This window comes from Pelophylax lessonae, assembly GCF_965119305.1.
Source record: "Pelophylax lessonae genome assembly, chromosome: 1".
Lineage (NCBI taxonomy): Eukaryota > Metazoa > Chordata > Amphibia > Anura > Ranidae > Pelophylax > Pelophylax lessonae.
Window position 1 is genome coordinate 658,879,841 of NC_138768.1, and position 23,403 is coordinate 658,903,243.

Sequence of the window (23,403 nt, forward strand, 5' to 3'; positions counted from 1 at the left end):
ACCAGGAATGTGCTTATATATACCAATATAAGATATACTACATACTGCATAGGGTTTTTGCTTTTTGCTTTTTCACCCTGAAATTTGCTTTAAAATAAACACGGTGAATAATCCCTACATGGATATTCCTAAATTTAACAGTTGGTCAGCACTTTTGTTCACAGGTTGTCTACAGTGTTGCTAGGCTGTTATACATGGTATAAAATGCTGGGATTTACAAATCACTGTAATGTTCTGGAGGATCTTAACAAAAAAATATACATTTCATCAATACATTTTGTTTCTTAATTGTGAATTATTGTTAATGCTTTCAAATAAGTTAGTACATGTTGGATACTGCATGTGGATGGCAGGGCTGAACAGTAGCAACATGTATAAGCACCATGACACATGAAGTTATTTTTCATTGTTCTATACTTCAGAGCTGTCACTGCTACTATGTCGAGTGGTAACAGTTTCATGGCTATTGCAGTGACTGTTAGAGGCAGACTTTTTATGTGTATGTGACAGTCCTCTGTGTTTCATAAACACAACAATAATTACTGTAGTGCAAATCAGGAGCAGTAAGGCAACTACCCCACCGATGACTGGTAACAAAGAACCCTGAGCATCCTGGCCGGTGATTTCCAGGACTGGCTTGTCGTACTGTCCATTTGCAGGTAAGGAGTCCTTGCCAGAGGCCCTGCGGGAATGTCCAAGAGCAATGTGCTGAATGTTTGTCCCTCTGTTCTTTTCCGCTCCAATGTCTTGCAAGGCTGCATTGTCTTGATTAGCTCTCCGACTTCTCTTCAAAAGCAGTTGATCATTTTGAGCTATGCTGTTGCTTATTGAGTGGTGGTATTCCACACTACGTTTTCCGATACCTCTGTTAGCATTTTCTCTAGAGCGGACTGTATAGATGGTATGAATGAACCATTCACGTCCAGCAGCCACCTAAAAGTGGGAAGAATATTTTATTATATCTGACAGTAATGATGTTCTTGGTTAACTGCCTGCTGTCAAAGTTACAGTACATGCCATTATTGGACTTGAATATACAGGACTCTGTAGTAAAAGTACCTTCATTTGTGATAACAACCAATAATATAGGGGGGCACGTTTGCTTTTTGGGGGGCTCTCTTCTCAAAGTGGGGGCGATTTCTCTAAGTGGGATACTTCTGATTCTGCACTTCAGAGAATGCACAAAGTGAAGGAACACAGGAAAGCTGAGATATACACCACATAGACTGCAGGTGACCTTTTTAAACCCCTTCAGCTCTCTCTCCTTGTAAAATGCACTCTCTACCACTTCTTCTGACAGCCCTGTCCTCTATCCTTAAACTCTCTCTACTTCACCCCACTTCTCCACCCGACAGCTTATATATATCACCCTCACTTCTGTCCTCACCTTATTACTGCACTCACCATCTCCTGCTATTTCTAAATCCACATGCACACATATCCTCCAGGATACAGGGGCATGTCCCTTCATATAAATCACACTCTCATATTACCACCCTCACCTTTCTGCTTCTCCTAGCCTCTGGAGACATATCCCCAAACCCTGGGCCTCCATCATTTACCCGTGCTCAACACACCACTTACCCTGCACCCTCTGGCTGCAGCCGCACTCAGCGCAATCTAGTTCCCATCTCTCTTCTTTCTAAGACCAGACTCCCTTTCTCTTGCGCCCTTTGGAACGCCCGCTCTGTCTGTAATAAACTCACCTTTCTCCATGACCTTTTCATCGCTAACTCATTTAATCTACTCGCCATCACCGAAACCTGGCTTCACGAATCCGACACTGCATCTTCTGCTGCCCTATCCCAAGGTGGTCTTCTATGGACTCACTCCCCTAGACCCAATGGACGCAAAGGAGGGGGTGTTGGGATCCTTCTAGACCCACATAGCACCTTTCAGGTACTTCCCCCGCCTCCATCTCTGTCACTCTCCTCATTTGAGGTACACTGCATTCGTCTTTTCTCCCCTGTTTCTCTAAGGATAGCTGTGATCTACCGCCCACCTGGTCCAGTATCGACCTTTCTTGACGACTTCTCTTCCTGGCTACCCTACTTTCTCTCTTCCGAAATCCCCACAATCATTCTCGGCGACTTCAACATCCCTATTAATACTAACACTCCTGCCACTTCCAAACTTCTCAGTCTAACCTCCTCCTTTGACCTGAAGCAATGGATACATGCTTCTACTCACTCTGAAGGCAATATCCTTGACCTTGTTTTCTCCCACCTATGCACTCCGCACAACCTCTCAAACAATCCTTTCCCTCTCTCACTACCTTATTAGTTTCAATCTCTCCCTCTCCTCCACCTCCTCTCCCTCCAGCTACCTTACAGTTACCCGCAGAAACCTACACCATCTCAACCCTTCTCTTTTCTACTCTGCTACCGACCACCTCTATGACAAAATAGCACCTCTGTCCTGCACCAACCTAGCCACTTCTGTCTACAACGCTTCACTCTTAGCCTCCCTGGACACACTTGCCCCCCTCACCACACACCGAATCAGGCCCCGACCCCTTCAACCTTGGCAAACAGATAACACTAGAAGTCTGAAAAAGCATAGCCGTGCTCTGGAGCGCCTATGGCGTAAGACTCGGTCTCAGAAGGATTTCAGCCAATATAAATCTGCCCTCCAAAAATACAATTCCAGTCTCCACACTGCCAAACAGACCTATTTTATCACTCTCATTAACAGCCTGTCATCACGCCCCTGGCAACTCTTCGATACCTTTAACTCTCTACTCTGTCCTCCACTACCCCCTCCCACTGACTCACTCACTGCCCAGGAGATCGCCTACCACTTCAAACAGAAGATTGATACAATTCGTAAGGAGATCGTTGCTGTTCAGATACCTTCCATGCCTTATGCTTCATGCCCACAGGTGCGATCATTACTTCCCTCATTCAACCCCACCACTATAGATGAGGTTGCTAAACTACTTGCTAACGTCCACTTAACCACCTGCCCTCTTGATCCTGTTCCCTCGCAAATGCTACGTTCACCTTCTGGCCCTATTCTATGCTCTCTAACCCACATCTTCAATCTCTCCCTCTCTTCTGGCATCTTCCCCAACTCTCTAAAACATGCACTAGTCAGCCCCATACTTAAAAAGCCCTCACTGGACCCAACCGATCTGAACAACCTACGTCCTATTTCCTTGCTCCCCTTCTCATCCAAACTCCTCGAACGTCTAGTCTACAACCGACTGTGCAACCACCTTGCCGAGAATAGCCTCCTTGATCCCCTTCAGTCTGGATTTCGGCCTCAACACTCCACTGAAACTGCTCTCCTAAAACTGACAAATGATCTACTAATGGCCAAAACCAATGGACACTATTCTGTACTCCTACTTCTGGACCTTTCTGCTGCCTTTGATACGGTTGACCATCCCCTCCTCCTCAAAAAACTCCATGCCTTTGGTCTCCGTGACTCTACTCTTCACTGGTTCTCTTCCTATTTATCCAACCGCACCTTTAGCGTTGCATACAATTCTATTTCCTCCTCTCCTCTTCCCTTCTCTGTTGGGGTTCCCCAAGGTTCTGTTCTTGGACCCCTCCTATTTTCAATCTACACCTCCTCTCTGGGTCAGTTGATAGCCTCCCACGGCTTCCATCTCTACGCTGACTATACCCAAATCTACCTATCCACCCCTCAGCTCTCTCCCTCAGTCTCCTCACGTATCACTAATTTACTATCAGATATATCAGTTTGGATGTCTCACCACTTCCTCAAACTCAATCCATCCAAAACCGAGCTTATAATTTTTCCTCCACCACGTGCCCCTTCCCCTGATTTCTCTGTCAATATCGATGGCATTACTATCAGCCCATCCCCGCATGCCAATGTTTTAGGTGTTGTCCTGGACTCTGAACTCTCCTTCAAACCCCACATCCAATCGCTGTCCAAATCTTGCCGCCTCAGCCTCCGCAACATCTCCAAAATACGCCCCTTTTTAACCAAAGACACAACAAAGCTCTTAGTTCACTCCCTGGTCATCTTGTGCCTCGACTACTGCAATTCCCTTCTCGTTGGCATACCTCTAAACAGGCTATCCCCCCTTCAATCCATCATGAATGCTGCCGCCAGACTCATCCACCTTACCAATCGCTCAGTGTCCGCTGCTTCCCTCTGTCAAGCCCTCCACTGGCTTCCGCTCACCCAACGAATTGAATTCAAAATACTTACAACATCTTACAAAGCAATCCACAGCTTAGCTCCCAGCTACATCACCAGCCTCATCTCAAAATACCAACCTAAACGCTCTCTTCGTTCCTCTCAAAACCTCCTGCTCTCTAGCCCCCTCGTCACCTCCTCCCATGCCCGCCTCCAGGACTTTTCCAGAGCCTCTCCAATCCTATGGAACTCCTTACCCTTATCTTTGCGATTATCTCCCACTCTATTGGCTTTTAGGCGATCTCTGAAAACCCTCCTTTTCAAAGAAGCCTATCCTACCAGCCCCTAACAAATGTACCTCCATTTTCTCCATCAACCCATCCCCCACGGTTATTGCCTTTTGTTTCACTTTACCCTCCCTTCTAGATTGTAAGCTCTACGAGCAGGGCCCTCTAGTTCCTCCTGTATTGAACTGTATTGTAACTGTATTGTCTTCCCTCAAATTGTAAAGCGCTGCGCAAACTGTTGGCGCTATATAAATCCTGTATAATAATAATAATAATAATAATAATACCCATTTCAGCTCCCACACCCATATACTGCTTATGGACCAGAGCAATTTAAACATTTCAGATATGGGCCTTTTGATTATTGAAGCTGAACTCTATGTATGTTTTTGACTGCATAGTTACATTGGTCAAGCTTGGCCTGTACTAAATAGCTGAATCATGAAACATGTAGGTGAGAGGCCATGGGAAAACCAGGATCACATAATACATTCTCCTGGTTGTTTTACAGCTACTTTAGTTTTGGATGGAGAGCAATAAGCTAGAATACCTCTTCACAGGCCATAACCAATAATGTCAATGTAACAAAATCTTAAAGACCTTAACCCTCTTTTAAAAAAATAAATAAAAGTTAGTAGGCAGTAGCTACAACTACTGTAGATGCTGACTTTTAAATATCAGGTACTTACCAGTTCCTGGAGTCCAGCATTTTCTTTTGGCAGCTGAGGTCCCTGGTGCCATTGTCTTTGGTTTGGGAGCCAGCTGTAACTCCCTGAGGAATCACAGCCAGCTCCCAACTGGCCATGTGTGAGATTGTGTGGCACAGTGGTACTGGTCCTGCAGCCTCCTAAGACATGTGACATGTCCCAGGAGGGCGAGGGCAGGCAGGGGGCTGGATGAGCAATGTCTTTCTCACCTAGGCAAGAATTGAGGAAATAGGAGCAGATACCTGTCAAAAAAAGAAACCCACTCCCTGTAAAAAAAAAAATATCAACCCCCCCCTCAAAAGGGGTGGGGAGGAGGATAAGTCCTCATGCACACTGGATGTTTTGCCATTTCTTCTAGATGCCTTTCCTCCTGGCAGTGGTGTTTTGGCAGAAAAAAAAACGCTTCAGGGATGCCCAATTAATATCACCTGACGCATGGGACATGCAGTTCCAGGCGCTGGGCAGGTATTTATTTTTTTTAACATGTAGCCCTGCTCCGGGCAAGCAGCAGGGTTTACTTGTCAGATGGAAGCATTTGGGCGCAGTCCACATACCCTGGTAAACTGTGCCCCTGCTATGTATCCCAAGCTCTGCTTGCCCATCTTCAGGCCCAGGACCGGCATAGCGGGTGCCACTGGGTAGAGGGGTGCTAGGAGAGTGGACACACGTTCACTCACCTCCCCATCTTTGACCCAGAAGCAATGTGCATGATGTCACTTCCGGGTCCCTGTTGATAGTTTCCCCAGCCATCAAGCCTGGGAAAGAATGTAGTGCAGTGCCTTATGGCACTGCATTACATTCAGTAGAGCACAGAGGAGACACGCAGGGTCTTTTAGACCCTGCATGTCTCAATAAAGAGAGCTTGTCATTAAGAAATCATCACGTATGAGACTTTTTGAGGTCCTTCATAGCCACATATACGCACATACAAACGTAAACACACGTGTTGGGGCGCCTACATAGGAAAACATCAATTGCATTACACATTACATATCGCCGCGTATACCAGAATAAGAGCATAATTTCTAGCACCAGATCTCTTCCTTAATACTAAACTGATGACCTATGGGGGGGCTTTTAATGCGTCGCCTGTAGAAAATATAGGATACTGAAGTCTGTTGCCATTTCACGGGCACACGCAAATGTAAAGTTTGACATGTTGGGTATCTATTTACTTGGTGCAACTTTGGCTTTTAAGTTTTACCAAAAAAATTGTTAATTTATTGCGTTTTTGCGCCCCCTAAAATTAACTTTAGTGTGTTTTTTACTGAAATTTTTACCTTTGCGGTAATATCGTGTTACATAAAAAATTGGAAAATACATATAAGTTTTCGGGGGTTTTATGTAAACTTTAGGTCTAAAATTATTTTTAAAAATTTTGTGCAAAAAAACCCCACAAAAACTACTTTGGCAGGGAACAAGTTAAAGGATAGGTTCACCTTGATTAGGCTGCTTAGCATGCCCTTGTACTGAGCATCCAAGTGCTTCCGTGTGTGAGGGTAACCTGAAGGAAAAGATTTTTTTTTCTCATTGGGGCCGGTGCCTCATTTACTTGCTCAGCAAATGTACTTCTGCTGAGCTTTACAAGAGCCTGACACCCCCCTTTCCTGACGAGCACCCAATCAGTGCTCATCACACTGCAAGGTCTCTCCCCTCCCGGCTAGTCCCCGGGCACGGTGCATTAGACAGGCAGGAAGGTGAGTAGGAGATAAACAGCACAATGTTAAAAATATTTGAAGTTTAAGTTGCCATAAAGCCCCTTCCATTTGTAAATGCAGTTATCAAACCAAACCGTTTATTGCAAGTCTGTTTTCGGTGAGGCATACCTGGAATAGGGCATTTGATAAGAGACTGAAGCCATCAGATCCTGGCTGCTTTACCAATGGTAGAGCTTCTGTGATGTCAGCTGCCAAATTAGCTTCAAATGGAACATTCCCAAACATCCTGGCTTGAGTTTCTGGCTGAGCTTTGTCCTATGTAATAGAAGGAAAATGAAAAAAGGTTGTATTTATATATAATATATAATATAAATAATATTCAAAAAATGTTTAGCTCTTAACATAGAGCAGTAACATTCAAACTCAAATTCAACTAAAATTCTATTAACTAGTTTAACACGAAAATTGACACGCTGTTCACAGCAATTAGTTCTATTCTACATGTCACTTTCTAATCCAATATTTTAAAGAAACTCAAGCATTTCATTTTTTTATAAGTTATTCAAGTATTCTCTTTTTAATGAATACATATTTTCTCAATATTTTCTTTATTTATTACATTCACATTTTTGGAAAAGATTATTATAGTTCCTTTTTTTTTTTATGTACATAAGAAACAGTAGATAACATTTTTTATATGTAAAACATTTTGCAGCCACTAGGTGGCAGCCCTGTCTTGTCCAGCCTCCTATGCTTATACTCCTCACTGTCTATTTGACAATCTGATTTAATACCTTTAGAATTCATTCAGGACTCATACACACTAGAACAGGGGTCTCCAAACTTTCTAAACAAAGGACAGGTTTACTGTCCTTCAGACTTCATGGGGGCTGGGCTTTGGCCATCGGGAGTACAAAAGGGCCCATCATTGGTGTCATTGGGAGGAATTGTGCCCAATCATTGGTCTCATTTGGCCCCATTTTTGGTGTCATTGGGAGAACTGTGCTCCATTGTTAATGTCATTAATAGGGATTGTGCCCCATCGTTGGTGTCATTGGGAAGAATTGTGCCCTTCATCAGTGTCAGTGAATTAAATATTTCCCTGAGGTCCTGATAAAGGCAAGGAAAGGGCTGCATCCGGCCCTCGGGCTGCAGTTTGGAGACCACTGCACTAGAAGAACAGGGCAGCGTTGCCCAACACAGTCCCGACTCAAAAAACAAGGCAATCTGCCTTATGTCCTATTTCAGACCTACATGCTGCATTGGTCTGCACCATTTTGCATTGAGCTTTACAGTACATTCCATCATGCTGCTGTAACACATCGCAACCCACTGTACCAAATAAGAATCACATACAAGTTGAAAAAAAAAAAAAAACAAGCAATGCAATGCATTTTAACAATGGATTGCAGAACATGGAAATTCGCATTCACAACACACACACACCTTCCTGCGCGTTATGCACACAGTTACTGGTTCTGTGTAGTGTAAATGGGCCCTTGGAACAAATATATTTACAAAATGCCCACAAGCACTCTATATGCGGACTTACGTGTGGCATCTGTTACCAGATTGAACATTTTCACCCAGAAGCTTGCCCTACTCACAATTGCTGAGTTTTACATTTGGGAAATATACATTTTTAGTGCCTGTATGTCATGAGAACAATAGCTAGCATGAGTATACACTCAATTACATCTTAAGTTACGTACCAATATTTTAAATCTATAGAGCAAAGTAGGTGAATCTGCGAGGCATCCATATTCTCTTTTGTCTGGGTTGTATTTGGGTACATAGCCATCTGCACCAGTACATAAAAATACTTTCTCAATGTTACAGATGAAGGAGTCCCCAAGGTTCTGAACAGGATCCACCATTACACGCCCATAAATTGAAGATCCTTTAAACAAAATAAAAATAAATTCAATTTGTTATATTAGGTTTATATAAGATTTAAGTTTAAAAATATACTACATACACTTCTGATACATTAGACCCAGTGGGGGAGATTTACTAAAACTGGTGTACACAGAATCCGCTGCAGCTGTGCATAGTAACCAATCAGCTTCTAACCTCAGCTCCAGCTGTGAGATCCAGATTTTGTAAATCTCCCCCCAGTGTTTCTACAGGTTAAGTTTTTTTTTTTTTAAGAAAAGCAACATACACTGATTGAATGATAGTGCTCAGTATGTGAAGTCCTTTTTAAGTTCACAGGTTTTGCAACACTGTACCTATATGAAATTTTTATTATTTTTTTTCACACAAATTGCTCTTTCTTTTGGTGGTATTAAATCACTGCTGGGTTTTTTACTTTTTGCTAAACAAACGAATAAAAAACAAAAATTAAAAAAACAAAACAAAAAAAAACAAAGTGTTTTTTAATGTTTGTTATAAACTTTTGCAAACAGGTAATTTTTCTCCTTCATTAATGTGCACTGATGAGGCTGCACTGATAGGCGGCACTGATTGGCACTGATAGGGTGGCATTGATGGGCACTGATGGGTGGCACTGGTGGGCACTGAATGGTAGCACTGATGGGCACACATAGGCGGCACTGAAGGGCACTGAGAGGTGACTGATAGGTGGCATTGATAGTCAGCACTAATGGGCACTAATAGGCAGCACTAATTATGAGGCACTGATGGGCAGTGGTAGGCAGCACTGATGGGAACTGATAGGTGGCACTGGTGGGCAGTCTTTAGCAGTACTGATGGGCATTGATAGATGGCACTAGTGGTCATTGATTAGCAGCACTGGTGGGCACTGCGGGGACCGATGTCTGTCTAACAGAAGCCGGTTAACGGCTTTCTTTTTTTTTCCTCACGCTGAAAAAGCCGATGACTTTCTTCTGTTTACTTCCGTGATCAGCTGTCATTGGCTGACAGCTGATCACATGATAAAGGGCCCTTTACCCCGATCTGTGATCAGCTGAGTCCCAAGGATGATCACAGAGCCTAGCACAGAGGGCGCGCAAGCAGAACGAGAACGGGGGGACATCCATGGATGCCCTCCTGGCATTTTAAGCCCGCACTGTAGCTATCTTTCAGCTATAGCTTTAGCAGTTGAAAAGTGATAACTGAAATTAGATTAGTGAAGATTATTAGAAATTATTTATTGTTTGTTGTTGGTTACTTGAAGTTTTTTTTGTAAGGCTGGGTTTACGAATTGAATGCAGATTTCCCCGCATCCAATTTGCATGACAGGAGATTGTGACCGGCTCACAGTTGAGCTGGTTCACATAGCGGCCGCGGTCCGCACTGGAAAAGGGTCTGGTGCATTTTTGGCTCCATTTCAGGTCCAAATTCAGGCAAAAATTTGGATTTGATTCACACCTGAAAAGGAGAACAGGGATGCAAGAGACCCCCTGTTGTGAGCCACGCCCTCGGCCGCAGCTAGTGTGAACCCGACCTGAAACAGTATGTCCATATAAATTTGTAGCGATTTCTTTAGATTTCTTTACTTTCAAAGAAATCCAAGAATTCCCCCCTCCAAGCTATACAGCATGAATGCACAAGTCTCCCACTGCCGGCACCTGATGAATTAGAATTTCTGAACAGCAATTGCTGCTGAGTGGCGGAAGTGACTGTTCAGCCGATTTTTTTCTGCCTAGCTCTTTTAATTTTGCAATCAAAGTTTGTCAAGCCAGGTGGTGTCGTCAGGGCCCAGAATGTGACAATGTCACTGTACAATTTTGCTACAAAGAAACAGCATCGTCACACTGTTAAAAAAATTGGAAAAGAATGGATCTACTGGCAGGATCAACAGATAATAAAACTATGTTACAGGGGACTCAGAAATACAAAAGACCAACTGTTGTGTCAATGCTAGTGACACTGTATTATATATGCCATTTTTATTTTGTCCAGGGTCCCAGTTTGGTATACAATATTCCCTTCCCTTACCCACCCCTGCGTATACATTACTTTCAGATACCACGTTTTCTTACCTTCAGTAAATGCAACATCTGTTCCTTCACCAAATCCCATTGAGCCATCAGATAGCCATAGTTCTTTCTTGGATAGTAGGTACATTTGAGTGTTTAGACTGAATTCAGTTGATACTGGATCACTGACCTACAATTTAAGCATTATTGGTTTGTAAATATACAACAATGTATAAAATCGTGCATACCATAGCTTATAGTCATACAAAGCCATTCACAACTCTGCCCCGAGCTACATCACCAATCTTGTCTCCACATATCTTCAAAACCGTCCTCTCCGCTCCTCTCAAGACCTCCTACTCTCAAGCTCCCTTGTCTCCTCCTCTCATTCTCGTCTCCAGGAATTCTCCAGGGCCTCTCCCATCCTCTGGAATGCTCTACCTCAACCTGTAAGGCTATCTCCTACTCTAGCTGCTTTCAGGCGATCCCTGAAAACTCATCTCTTCAGGGAAGCCTATCACACCTCCAACTAATCTTCCATCAACTCATTCCCTACTGTTTCAACCTCTTGTACCACCTGCCCCACCCTATTAGATTGTAAGCTTTTCTGAGCAGGGTCCTATTAATCCTCTTGTATTTTATTGTATTGTAACTGTATTGTCTCCCTTTAACATTGTAAAGCGCTGCGTAAACTGCTGGCGCTATAGAAATCCTGAATAATAATAATAATAATAATAATAGTCAGCCATTTCTTACCTGTTGAAACCTAATATCGATGTCAAATGTGATGGGCTCACGTGGGTTGCATATAGGAGGAACAGTGTATTCTTGGTTCGGTGATGCACTACATGGAATAAGCTTTACTGTGTACGTTCCAGAGTAGTCTCGTACCTATGAAAATTGTGGATACATTAGGAATACTGTAAATATATTTATATAACTGTACTATTGTTATTTATAATGCTAAGAGCTATAACAATCATGATTATTATTTCTGCAACCAAAGAAACCAACCAGGTGTAGAACAGTCAGGACAACTAAATTATTTTAACCAACTGGTTGTGATAAGTTCCTGCCCTGGGTATAATGCTATTCGCCAAACTATTTTAATACCACACTTTCTGCAAGGTAATTTCTTGTAAAATTAGGAAAATCAAATGTTTGGTAGAATTTGTAGAAAACGATAGTCTCCATGCAATAAACACCTACAGCAAAATCTGAGACAAAACTCCACTGCTGCACGGGCTGTCTGAAGCTGGGTTCACTGCGGATAAGGCTCAGCGTGAAAGTGAGTTCAGGGTGGTCAGCAGACATAACCATGGAGGACAGAGAGGTACCTGAGACAGAACAAAATGTATTATCATTCACTTAAATCAGCAAAAATCTGCATTTGAGAAAAATCTTGACTATTATTATTGGTTATATACTATAATTATTTCACAGAATAACCTAAATTGGCTGTCTAGGTATGTAACCAAAATTGGTACAAATTAAGTCTCAAATGGGGCTTGTCATTCTTTGACTTCCAAGCTGCACAATTGTTTTAGGTAAGCGACATAAATCCCAATATATCTGAACCGCTACAGCTTCACTGCTACAGAACTAACATACTTTCAGGGAATTCTCTATGTGGTATATTTAAAGAGTAGCGAATTCTCTTATCTTTAAAGTATAACTAAATGAAACAATTTTTTTAAAGATCTGGATGGAGTGGTGAAAGTTTAGAACCACTGTGTCCCTGTTAGGGAAATTCACTTTCTCTAATTGTCCTGCTTGCCATTGTCGCTGGGAATGGAAATGAGGGTACATTTTTGAGTTACCACCAGAGAAGGAATAGAAGGAAAAATATTCCAAGGTAACTGACTATGACAGGATACCCTCATGCTGTTAAGTCTAGAGAAAGAAAAGTTAACAGAAATTTCCCTAAAGAAAGGAATGGCAGAAAAAAAAAAACTGACAGTGGTTTAAACCCTCCCCCACTCTATCTGTATAGGTTGTCTTCCCAGCACAGTTCCTATCCAAATGTTTGCATTATTTAAATCGGTATTCCAGCTGGGAAAAAAATAATTAAAAGTCAGTAGCTACAAATACTGTAGCTGACGATTTTTAATATATAGACACTTACCTGTCCAGGGAGCCCACGATGTCAGCACCCCAGCTGATTTTTGGATCGTCTGCCAGGTGCTCTCGCCGCCATTTGTTGTAAGGGAAACTGGCAGTGAAGCTCTTTCTAATTGGCCCGGTGGCAGGGGGCGGAGAAGGGGGGCTGAACTTCTGAGGGATGGCACTGCGCCGCTGTCTTCCGGAAGTGGGAAAGGGTACCTGTCAAAAGCAGGTACCCATTCCCCCCTGAAAGGTGCCAAATGTGGCATTGGAGCGGGGGTAGAAGCAGATCAGCGGAAGTTCCACTTGTGGGTGGAACTCCGCTTTAACTGTTCCACAAACAAGGGGAAATGCCAGTGAGTCTAGGCCAGGGTTTCTCAACCAGGGTTGCACAGAATCTTAGGGTTCTTCCAAAGGTTACCAGGGGTTCCTTAGGCAATGAGCAATTTCTATATACAGTATATTATGATGCTGTGACTGATCTACAAAGGCAAGGGAAATTTTAAATTCCAAGTGTTGTCTATTTCAACCATTGACTTGTTTCTCCAGCTTTCTAACCTGCAAGAATGTCAGTTAGAATATGACTGGTTGTTACAGGCATCCCCTCCAAAGTTTTAGCCCAGGATCACACTATTGCACTGCTTAACACATGGTACCAGTGCCTTTTATTTTAAATGTCTCGTATATAGCGTTTTAAGACAAGACATCTTTGCTTTAGTGGCCCATAATGCTTTGGTAGTGTGCTGCTGTGTGTTGTGCTCCTGAAAAGGGGTCAAGAACAGTTTTGGTGATGCTGGTGTGCTAGCTGCCTATTCATAATAGTTAAGCTGCCTTAACACAACGCGCATTGACATGCATAGGTCCATGCACAACAAAAGTGTGACCCTAACCTTAAAGAGCAAATTGGTTTATATTTTTGATTATTTTTCCATCTTAAAATGTATTTGCTGCGTTTTTCTGCTTGCTTACTCTTAAAGTGAATGTATGTATGTTTGGTATTATTGGGATCAATCAATTATTATAATATATTTACCTTTAAGCGCAAAAATAAATACATAAACTCTGCCCTAAAAAATTAGCCTAGCAGGTATTTAGGTCTTACCTGGATGCGAATGCACAAACTGTCCACGGAAGCGAATTTCAGTCTTAAAATTCACAACAAGACGCCCCTCATCATTAATGCGCATACTGGTTGGGTAAAGGGATCCTGAAATGCATAGTAAAACATCAAATAATTTGGTACATAGTTAAAAATTACAAATGCACCAAGTGACTACTTTATTGTTGTAACATTTATCCTTTAATCCAAGGTGCATGCATCTCTGCATGCCGATCTCTAATCGTTCTTGAGTCAAATAAAAATATAGTGATTTATTTGTTTCCTTACATGTAGATGTTTCTTACTTTCTGTTTTCTCTGAGGCAATCAGGTTACATCTTACAAAGGCAGCAGTCTGACTAGTTGCTATATTAACATCTATGCTCCAGGCTTGGCTTTCCCAGCTCTTATCAAAAACCCATATAGATGTCTATGTACATAGATATATAGCAATATTTAAGGTAGTAAGAAAAGAAACGGCTGGGCATCTAGGAATTCCAATTGCCTTTAATTTCCAAAGTAATAACAAAGCGATGACGCCAAAGACACCAACATAGGGTCACATCGATGCGTTTCACACATACATCTTGTGCTTAATCATTAAATTGATGGCTTACCCTGAAGTTCAGATTCTGGTGGGCTGCCTATGCCTTCATTCCATAGGATGGCTGTGTCATACACGAATGTCAGTCTTAGCTCCGATTGCAAGTCAAAGTGCTGCCAACCACCAACTGCAGCTGGTGAATGAAACACATAGGAGACGTACAGAGGCACCCGCAGAGTGACATAAGATTGAACCAAGTTCAGTACCTGGGAAAAAAGAATTATATTTAGCTCTATTCAGTTCTATTTTTATTCACATCCTGCAAAGATTTGTAAGAATATCACAGGCTTCTTTTTCTGTAACAACATATTTGTTGGTCATCATTCAAGTTTTATGCTCTATACAAGTACCCTTTATTGAATAGTTAAATGATTTCCAATCCTATGGATAGTTCTACCCCATGAGGGCAAGTGGAGTACAAAATCTTCATAAGACTGTATAGACCATGTGTGGGAGGAGCCGTCCCTAACTGTGAAGAATTTGAAAAAATGGCTGGGGATAGGGGTGAGAGCCCAAAAAGTGTCACTACACTAAAAATACATGTAGGCTCGGTTCACACTGTGTGCTGACGTGGCTCACAGCAGGGGGCTGGTGCGTCCCTGTTCTCCACTTCAGGGAGGAATCAGGCCCCAATTTTTGCCTGAATTCAGACCTGAAACGGAACCAAAGATGCACAGGACCCTTGTGCAATGCACTCCCCAGCTGCCCCAGAGATGTGTGAACCAGCTCCATTGAGAGCCGGTCACAGTCTCCTGTCATGCGAATTGGATGCGGGGAAACCCGCACCCAATTCGTATCAGTGTGAACCCAGACTTACACTTTAAATATAACAGACACCAATGAATGTAGTTCTGTAATCATTACACATAATACATTTATTTTTTTAATACAATAAGTGTCTGATGTTGACGAAACAGGAAAAGATAGCTCGGCCGCCACACACTTCACCCGTCCCGAGTGGTTAGCAGGTAAAAGCAGCCTCAGCTTGTTTCATCCAGACCACGACTCCAACATGTTTCACCCCACCCCCAGGGCTTAATCATGACAGGGCAGGGCAAAGAGTCGTGATCTGGATGAATCAGGCTGAGGCTGCTTTTACCTGCTAACCACTCAGGCAGGGTGAGGTGTGCGGTGGCCAGGTTATCTCTTCCTATTTCTGAAGTATGCTTTGGGTCTGGATATATAGCGCCAACAGTTTGTGCAGCGCTTGGACTTTTCCTCAGCCTGTACCCTCACTGATCAGCGGCATCCAACTCATCGGACCTTGACAGCCTGTGCGGGGACCCTTAAGCATTTATCGTGGGTCACACTGTCTGAGTGTATCACAAGGCTCTGTACTAGGTCCTGTTCTATTTAATCTATATTTAAGTATTATATCTAAAGGTTTGTTGGGCAAGGTATGTCCTTCTGCTGATGACACAAAGGTGTGTAATAGGGTTAATATCCCTGGAGGTGTCTGTGACATGGAACATGATTTGGCATTGCTGGAAGATTGGTCAAAGCAGTGGAGACTGCAATTCAATATTTCTAAATGTAAAATAATGCACCTTGGGAAAAATAATCCACTGGGAGTGTACAAAATTGGAGGTACAGTGTTGGCCAGCACTACAGAGGAAAAAGATTTGGGGGAACTTATTTCTGATGATTGCAAAATGAGCAAACCGTGTGAACAAGCAATGGGAAAAGCAAATAGAATTCTAGAATGTATCACTAGATGGGTCACCAGCTGGAGGAAGGAGGTTCGGATTCCCCTATATAGATCTTTACTGGGACCTCATTTAGAATACTGTGTCCAGTTCTGGAGACCTTTCTTACAGAAAGATATTGATAAAATAGAATGAGTGCAGAGACGGGTAACAACAAAACATATCAAGAGCGACTTCAGGAAATTAATATTTACAGTCTGGAGGAAAGAAGGGAAAGAGAAGACACGACTGAAACCTTTAAATACATCAACGGGGTGAATAAGGTTCAGGAGGGCAGTTTTTTTTAATATGAAACCAAAACCAAGAACACGGGGACATGACCTCAAACTAACTGGAGGAAAGTTCAAAACTAATCTTAGAAAGTATTGTTTTACTGAAAGAGTAGTTTGATGCTTGGAATAAACTACTAGCAGAGGTAGTGAGAAAGTCAACAGTAAATGGCCTCAAACATGCCCGGGACAAACATAGATCTACAGTCAGACAATAAGGTTAATGAAAAAAACAAAACAAAACAAAAAACAAAAAAAAAAATGGGCAGACCTGACCGATTCGGTCTTTTTCTGCTGTCACTTTTTTATGTTTCTATGATTTTGACCTGGTATCAGTCTCTTACAGTACTTGTACAATAGGTTTACCCAGTCTTTGCCGTAGTCTTCCATTAGATTGGACGGTTTTGGTGCGTTTGCATGCAGGACTTTTTTTACATAGTTACATAGTAGGTGAGGTTGATTAAAGACAATAGTCCGGGGGGCGTGGCCGGGATGTAGACGGCGCCGGACGTGTTCTAGCAGAGCTCTTCACCATCCTGAACTTATCCGGCTCCATCCACGGCCCCTGTGCCTCAGATCGTGGCGGTTTTGCCCTCCTCCGCATCGGGCACGGGTGGGGCACGGATGCCGGGGAGAAAATCCCGGGTTTCAGCACCGACCCCGTGGCCTAAACGAGCGGTCCCGCCGTGAGGCGCGAAAGCGGCCGCCGCCATCTTGCAGGTCCAGGCCTTATCTTCTTCCTCTGCAGCCACAGGCGCCCAGGCCTTCTTGAAGTCGGGAAAGATGTCTGCGGGGGCCGGGAACCCTCCTCTGGCACAGCCTATGGACTCAGGTACCGAGGGGTCACTACTGGGGACCACTGGACAGACTGGGGGGTCACCTGGAGGGGGGGATATTACTGCTCCCATACTGGCTGCTATAGACGCCTCAAAAACTGCCCTGATGCTCCGGATTGACCACCTGGCCTCTGAATGTACCCTGATCCGCCATGATCTGGATAAAATCAGGGAGCGCCTGACTGAGACTGAGGGCAGGGTGTCTGAGGTGGAGGATGTCACCGCTTCCCATTCGGCACAAATCATTGCCATGCAGGCCCAGGTGAATGCTTTGGCAGACAAGATGGAGGATGCTGAGAACCGACAGCGTCGCAACAATATCAGGGTGGTCGGCTTGCCAGAGAAGGCTGAGGGATCTAATTCTACATTGTTTGCTGAGAAGTTCTTCTGTGATCTACTCAAATTGCCTCCCCCTCCCCCGACATATGTGGTGGAAAGGGCCCATAGGGTTCCCACAGGACCTCGGCCACCCGGGGCCCCCCCCCCCCCCGCGCCCGTTTCTGGTCCGTTTTTTGAACTTCCGTGACAGGGATCGTATCCTCTCTGAGGCCAGGAAACAGGAGGAATTGCAGTTTGAGAACAGCAAGATAATGTTATTTCCTGACTTCTCTGTGGAAACGCAGAAAAAACGCAGATCCTTTACTGAAGTGCGCAAACTCCTGAGAACCAAGGGCCTGAAATATGGCATGATGTACCCGAGCCGCCTGCGTGTGGATTACAAGGGATCTGTCCTTTTCTTCAATTCGGCGGGGGAGGCTGCAGACTGGTTGGAATCCATTTAATTTCCTCTGATGCACCTGCTCTCATGGATGGTATGGGGCTATTGGGGCCCTGCTGCACTGTACTCCCTATTTGCAGCTCCTGTCTACGCACGGTCCGCCTCCTCAATTGCTGATGGGGGGACATCTATGGTTCCTGTATTGCTGATCCTGCCCTGAAGTTTCCTGGGTTGCCCTGGGCTGGATCCATGCTTCTATCCCTGGGGCTGTGAAGTGGTCTACAGATCATTGGAGCTCTGTGTGCTACACGTTGTTGAACTAACGATTTTTTTCTTTTTTGTTTTGACTCTATTTTTAACGCAGGCTGCGGTTTTTATGTTGCAGCAATGCCTTTAAAATTTTTGCTGGGTTTTGGGATTAGGCTGGGTACCCTGTTGCACTTTTTTTTGTTCCAGGTTTGGGTATCACAGCAGGGATGTTTTTTTGTTCTTGGCTCCAGGCTCCATCCGGTGGTCACTGTTCTTTTTTACTTATGTGTCTGTATTGCTGAATGTCTGGATGGAGTTGGGGGATCGGGTTGGTCCTCGGGCTGTGCTTGGTCCTCCGGCTCCCTCCTGCTATGTGCCCCTCTGCTGTTCTATGGCTGAGCTACTTAAAATCATGTCATGGAATGTGCGGGGTCTCAATGACAAGGTGAAGCGCACAGCCATTTTTAGGTATTAAATCTGTTCAACCGCATGTTATCCTCCTCCAGGAGACGCATTTGGATGGGAGCAGGGTGCTTGCCTTGAAGAGGCCTTGGATTCAGAGGATCTTCAACGCCACGTACTCCACGTATGCCCGTGGGGTGTCTATTTTGCTGGGTAGAAATGCACCCTGCTCGATTCAAAAGGTAATTACGGATCCTGGCGGACGGTATGTTATTGTTCTCCTGGAGATTTTTCACCGGCAGGTGGTACTGGTGAGTGTCTACTTACCTCCCCCGTTCCACTCCCAGATTCTGGTGGATCTCCTGGTGACCTTGGCCCCTTATATGCACCTTCCTCTAATCATGGCGGGGGATTTCAATGCTGTTCTGGACGGCGGGCTGGACTCCTCTAACCCGGGTAGACTGTCGTCTCCTGAACTGGTGTCCTGGTCTTCCGCGGCTCAGCTTACGGAGCTGTGGCGCTGGAAAAACCCTGGGGTACGTGGCTACTCCTGTTGGTCTGGGGTGCACAGAACGGCGTCCAGGATAGATCTGGCTTTTGCTAATGGGCCTTGTCTTGCTTTGGTCCAGGATGCTACATATTTGGCGGGTGGCCTCTCCGATCACAACCCACTGCTGCTGACTCTGCGGGTGGGAGCGGGTGGAACTAGGGGTGCATGGCGCCTTTCGCCGGGTTGGCTGCAGACTGAAAAGGTGATGCAGCAGGTGGAGCCCCAGATGCCTGCATATTGGGAAGATCATGCCTCGTCCACGGCAGGGGTAGTCCTGTGGGATGCTTTCAAATCGGTTATGCGGGGTCATTACATCTCTGCGATTAAGACATCCCGTAGGGAGGCTAATGCTGACAGAGAAGCTGTTCTGCTGGAGGTCCGTAGGTTGGAGGATGAATACTCAGCTGCTCCGGGACCGGCAGCCTATGCGGCCCTGGAGGAGGCCAGGAGGCGTTTGGCTTTGTTGGATACTAATTTTGCGCATGCCAACCTTAAACATAGAGCGGAGTCACTTTTTGAGAAGGGAGACAAGAATGGTAAGCTATTGGCCTTTTTGGTGGCAGATCAGAGGGCTTCGGTAAGTGTTCCGTGCATCTAGTTCAGGGGAACTGGTTAGGGACCCGGGGGAGATCTCCCGGGTCTTTATGGATTACTACTCTGACACCTATTCCCCCCTGCCTGCATATGACCTGGAGGAGTTGGAGCGCCTTTTGTCTGGCTTGCCGGTTCCGGTCTTGGAGGGTGAGGACAGTGCGTGGCTGGACAATGACATCACGCTGAAGGAAATAGAGAGAGCCATCTCATCCTTTCCCTCCAATAAATCGCCGGGCCCTGATGGGTTCCCGGTGGAGTGGTATCGGCAGTACTCAGACTCCTTGGCTCCCAGGCTCCAGGCATTGTATGCGGCGTGTTTCGATCAGGGGGCCCTGCCGGGTTCCATGCTCGAGGCGTATGTTGTTCTCCTGCCCAAGCCGGGGAAGGATCACACCCTGTGTTCCTCCTACCGCCCCATTGCCTTGCTCAATGTGGATCTCAAGATACTCACGAAGGTCTTGGCTACTAGGCTGGCAGTGGTCTTGCCTTCCCTGGTGGACATTGATCAGACCGGGTTTATGCCAGGCAAGTCCACAGACACGAACCTTCGACGTCTGTTTACTCATTTGCAGGTGTCCCATGCCTCTGTTGGCACTAGGGTGGTGGTGTCCTTGGACATTGCCAAGGCCTTCGACACGGTGGATTGGGGGTACATGGGGGTGGTGCTGAGGCGCATGGGGTTTGGTCCTAAATTTTGCAAGTGGATTTCCCTCTTGTACTCCTCCCCGCATATGGCGTTGAAGATTGGATCCTCCCTGTCTCCCTTTTTTGCAGTGGGTAGGGGGACTAGGCAGGGTTGCCCTCTTTCACCCTTTTTGTTCTCCCTGATGATTGAACCCTTGGCTATTGCATTGCGTGCATCTCCGGAGGTGGGGGTGCTGGAAGTGGGCTCCATTAAGGAGTGCCTGGCACTTTATGCGGATGATATGCTTTTATTTTTGAAGGATCCCAATGCTTCCCTGCGGGCGGTATTCAATATCCTGGACACTTTTGCAAAGTTTTCCGGCCTAAGGGTAAATTGGGATAAATCCACTATGCTCCCTATTGATCCTGGTGCCATTGCTGCAGCTGATGGGGCGCTGCCATTGAAATGGGTGACTGAGTTCACCTACCTGGGAGTCAGGGTATCGGCGAGGGTGGCGGACTATCTTAATCTGAATCTTCACCCATTGCTGGAGGTCTTCAAACGCAGGGCGGAGGTGTGGCGCTACTTACCTTTGTCGGTTCTGGGGCGCATTAACTTGGTGAAAATGAAACTTCTCCCTGTCTTTCTGTATTTCCTTAGAAATTCCCCGGTGTGGGTCCCGCGTTCTTTCTTCCGCCGCGTTCATGGCCTGATAGGTTCCTTTATTTGGGGTACCTCTCCTCCTAGAATTGGTATGCAGGTGTTGCAGGAGCCCTGGGGTCAGGGGGGATTGGCTTTACCTGATCTTTATAAATATTTCCTGGCTGGGCAGGGAGTGGTGGCGTGACGCTGGCTTGCGGGGGACGATGGGGACTCTGCCACGGTGCTGGAGGCGGCTGTTTTGGGCTCCTACGAGAGTCTTCGCCTTTTACTGCATCGGGGGTCCAGGGCTAAATTTGAGCTGACGGGAACGATGCGTTCTACCATCAAAGCCTGGGAACAGATGCAGGTGCTGGTGGAGCCAGAAGCCACTGGTGTTTCCCCAGCCTCCCCATTGTGGTGGAACCCCAAGTTTCCTCATTTTGCCTCGATCCCTGACCCTGCCATCTGGGCCATTAAGGGGGTGAAGTTGCTGGGGGATATTGTCTCTGGTGGGGAGCTGTGCACCTTTGATGCCCTGAAGGCGCGTTATGATCTTCCAAATGGGTATTTTTTTCGCTATCTTCAACTTCGCCATGCGTTTGTGGCACAGTTCGGTTCCTCTCGTGTTGTGATTAAAGCTACAGCTCTTGAAACGGCGATACAAGCGGCGGATATGCGGAAGCCTCTCTCGGAATTGTACAGGGAATTGTTCGCTATCACTCCACCTGCTGTACGTAGGTGTCGGGAACGCTGGGTGGAGGAGGTGCCTGACCTGGATGGTGATGACTGGGATGATATGTGGAGTTCACCCTTCGCCTACCTGGTCTCTGCGAGGGACCGTCTGATTCACTTTAAATTTCTGCACCGGATTTATTACACGCCGGCGAGGCTGGCACGTATTTATCGGACGGCCTCGGCGGAGTGTTGGCGTTGTTTACATTCACCGGCGGACTTCAGTCACGTCTTCTGGGGGTGCCCGGTGGTCAAGGACTATTGGGCATCCGTATTAGCTTGTATTGTGGAGGTGGTTAAGATTCCGGTCCCCAGCTCCGTGGAGGTTTGCCTCTTGGGGTTGGTGGATGGCTTGGCCCCTGCGAGGGCCGTTCGTACTTTGGTCAGTTTGCTACTTTTCTATGCTCGCAAGGCTCTGCTCTTACACTGGAGGAGTCCCTTGGCTCCCACGATCCTTTTTTGGAAGGGCTTGGTTAATAAAGTGACTCCGCTCTATAAGGCCGCGTATCTCAGTAGGGGATGCCCCCGCAAGTTTGATAAAGTGTGGAAAACATGGATAGACTCTCCGGCCTCGACCTCCGTTGATCAGCTTTAGTGTTCTGTGTGCTATTGTTCGGGATTGTTTGGGGGGGGGGGGGTGGACATGCCGGTCGGTGATATTTTCATGTTCATTGTGTTCTTACTACATGTATAGAAGTCTCTCTATTTTTTGACTAAGCCATGGGGTTGCTGATTGTGGGCTCTGTGCTGAACTAATCTATATGTTCTATGACCTTACTACTGGATAACTGGAGCAGACTTGAGGGGTATCTTTATTGCTGATAGAAGCTTTGTTTTTGCACTGGACATGCTGGATGGAGCCTGGAGTGGGGGGGGGGGGGGGGGGTGGGTTTGACCTGTTGTCACTGTTTGTGTTTGTTGCCCTGCGTGGCAGTGTCTTGTCTGTTTTCTTGTGCAAAAATTCAATAAAAACAAATTTTCAAAAAAAAAAGACAATAGTCCATCCAGTTCAACCTGTGTAGGTGTGTGTGGCCGTAATCATCTCACATAGCCCTGAATCTGATCCTTAAGATATACAGTGGGTACGGAAAGTATTCAGACCCCCTTAAATTTTTCACTCTTTGTTATATTGCAGCCATTTGCTAAAATCATTTAGGTTCATTCTTCTTCCTCATGAATGTACACATAGCACCCCATACTGACAGAAAAACACAGAATTGTTGACATTGTTGCAGATTTATTAAAAAGAAAAACTGAAATATCACATGGTCCTAAGTATTCAGACCCTTTGCTGTGACACTCATATATTTAACTCAGGTGCTTTCCATTTCTTCTGATCATCCTTGAGATGGTTCTACACCTTCATTTGAGTGCAGCTGTGTTTGATTATACTGATTGGACTTGATTAGGAAAGCCACACACCTGTCTATATAAGACCTTCCAGATCACAATGCATGTCAGAGCAAATGAGAATCATGAGGTCAAAGGAACTGCCTGAAGAGCTCAGAGACAGAATTGTGGCAAGGCACAGATCTGGCCAAGGTTACAAAAAGATTTCTGCTGCACTTAAGGTTCCTAAGAGCACAGTGGCCTCCATAATCCTCAAATGGAAGACGTTTGGGACGA

The 23,403-nt window shown here is 45.2% G+C and overlaps 1 protein-coding gene across 1 annotated transcript in view; it reads right to left on the bottom strand.

Moving 5' to 3' along the window:
- Nucleotides 1–255: 255 nt before the first annotated feature.
- Nucleotides 256–23,403, bottom strand: part of FREM3 (FRAS1 related extracellular matrix 3) — a 109,028-nt gene continuing 85,880 nt past the window's right edge. Inside the window, exons 17-24 of the mRNA XM_082269201.1 lie at nucleotides 14,468–14,660; nucleotides 13,855–13,959; nucleotides 11,859–11,986; nucleotides 11,406–11,540; nucleotides 10,713–10,839; nucleotides 8,478–8,665; nucleotides 6,934–7,080; nucleotides 256–933 (exon numbers count right to left, since the gene is read on the bottom strand). Of these exons, the coding sequence (XP_082125327.1) occupies nucleotides 412–933; nucleotides 6,934–7,080; nucleotides 8,478–8,665; nucleotides 10,713–10,839; nucleotides 11,406–11,540; nucleotides 11,859–11,986; nucleotides 13,855–13,959; nucleotides 14,468–14,660 (1,545 nt within the window). The 3' untranslated portion in view covers nucleotides 256–411. The remainder of the gene's footprint in view (nucleotides 934–6,933; nucleotides 7,081–8,477; nucleotides 8,666–10,712; nucleotides 10,840–11,405; nucleotides 11,541–11,858; nucleotides 11,987–13,854; nucleotides 13,960–14,467; nucleotides 14,661–23,403) is intronic.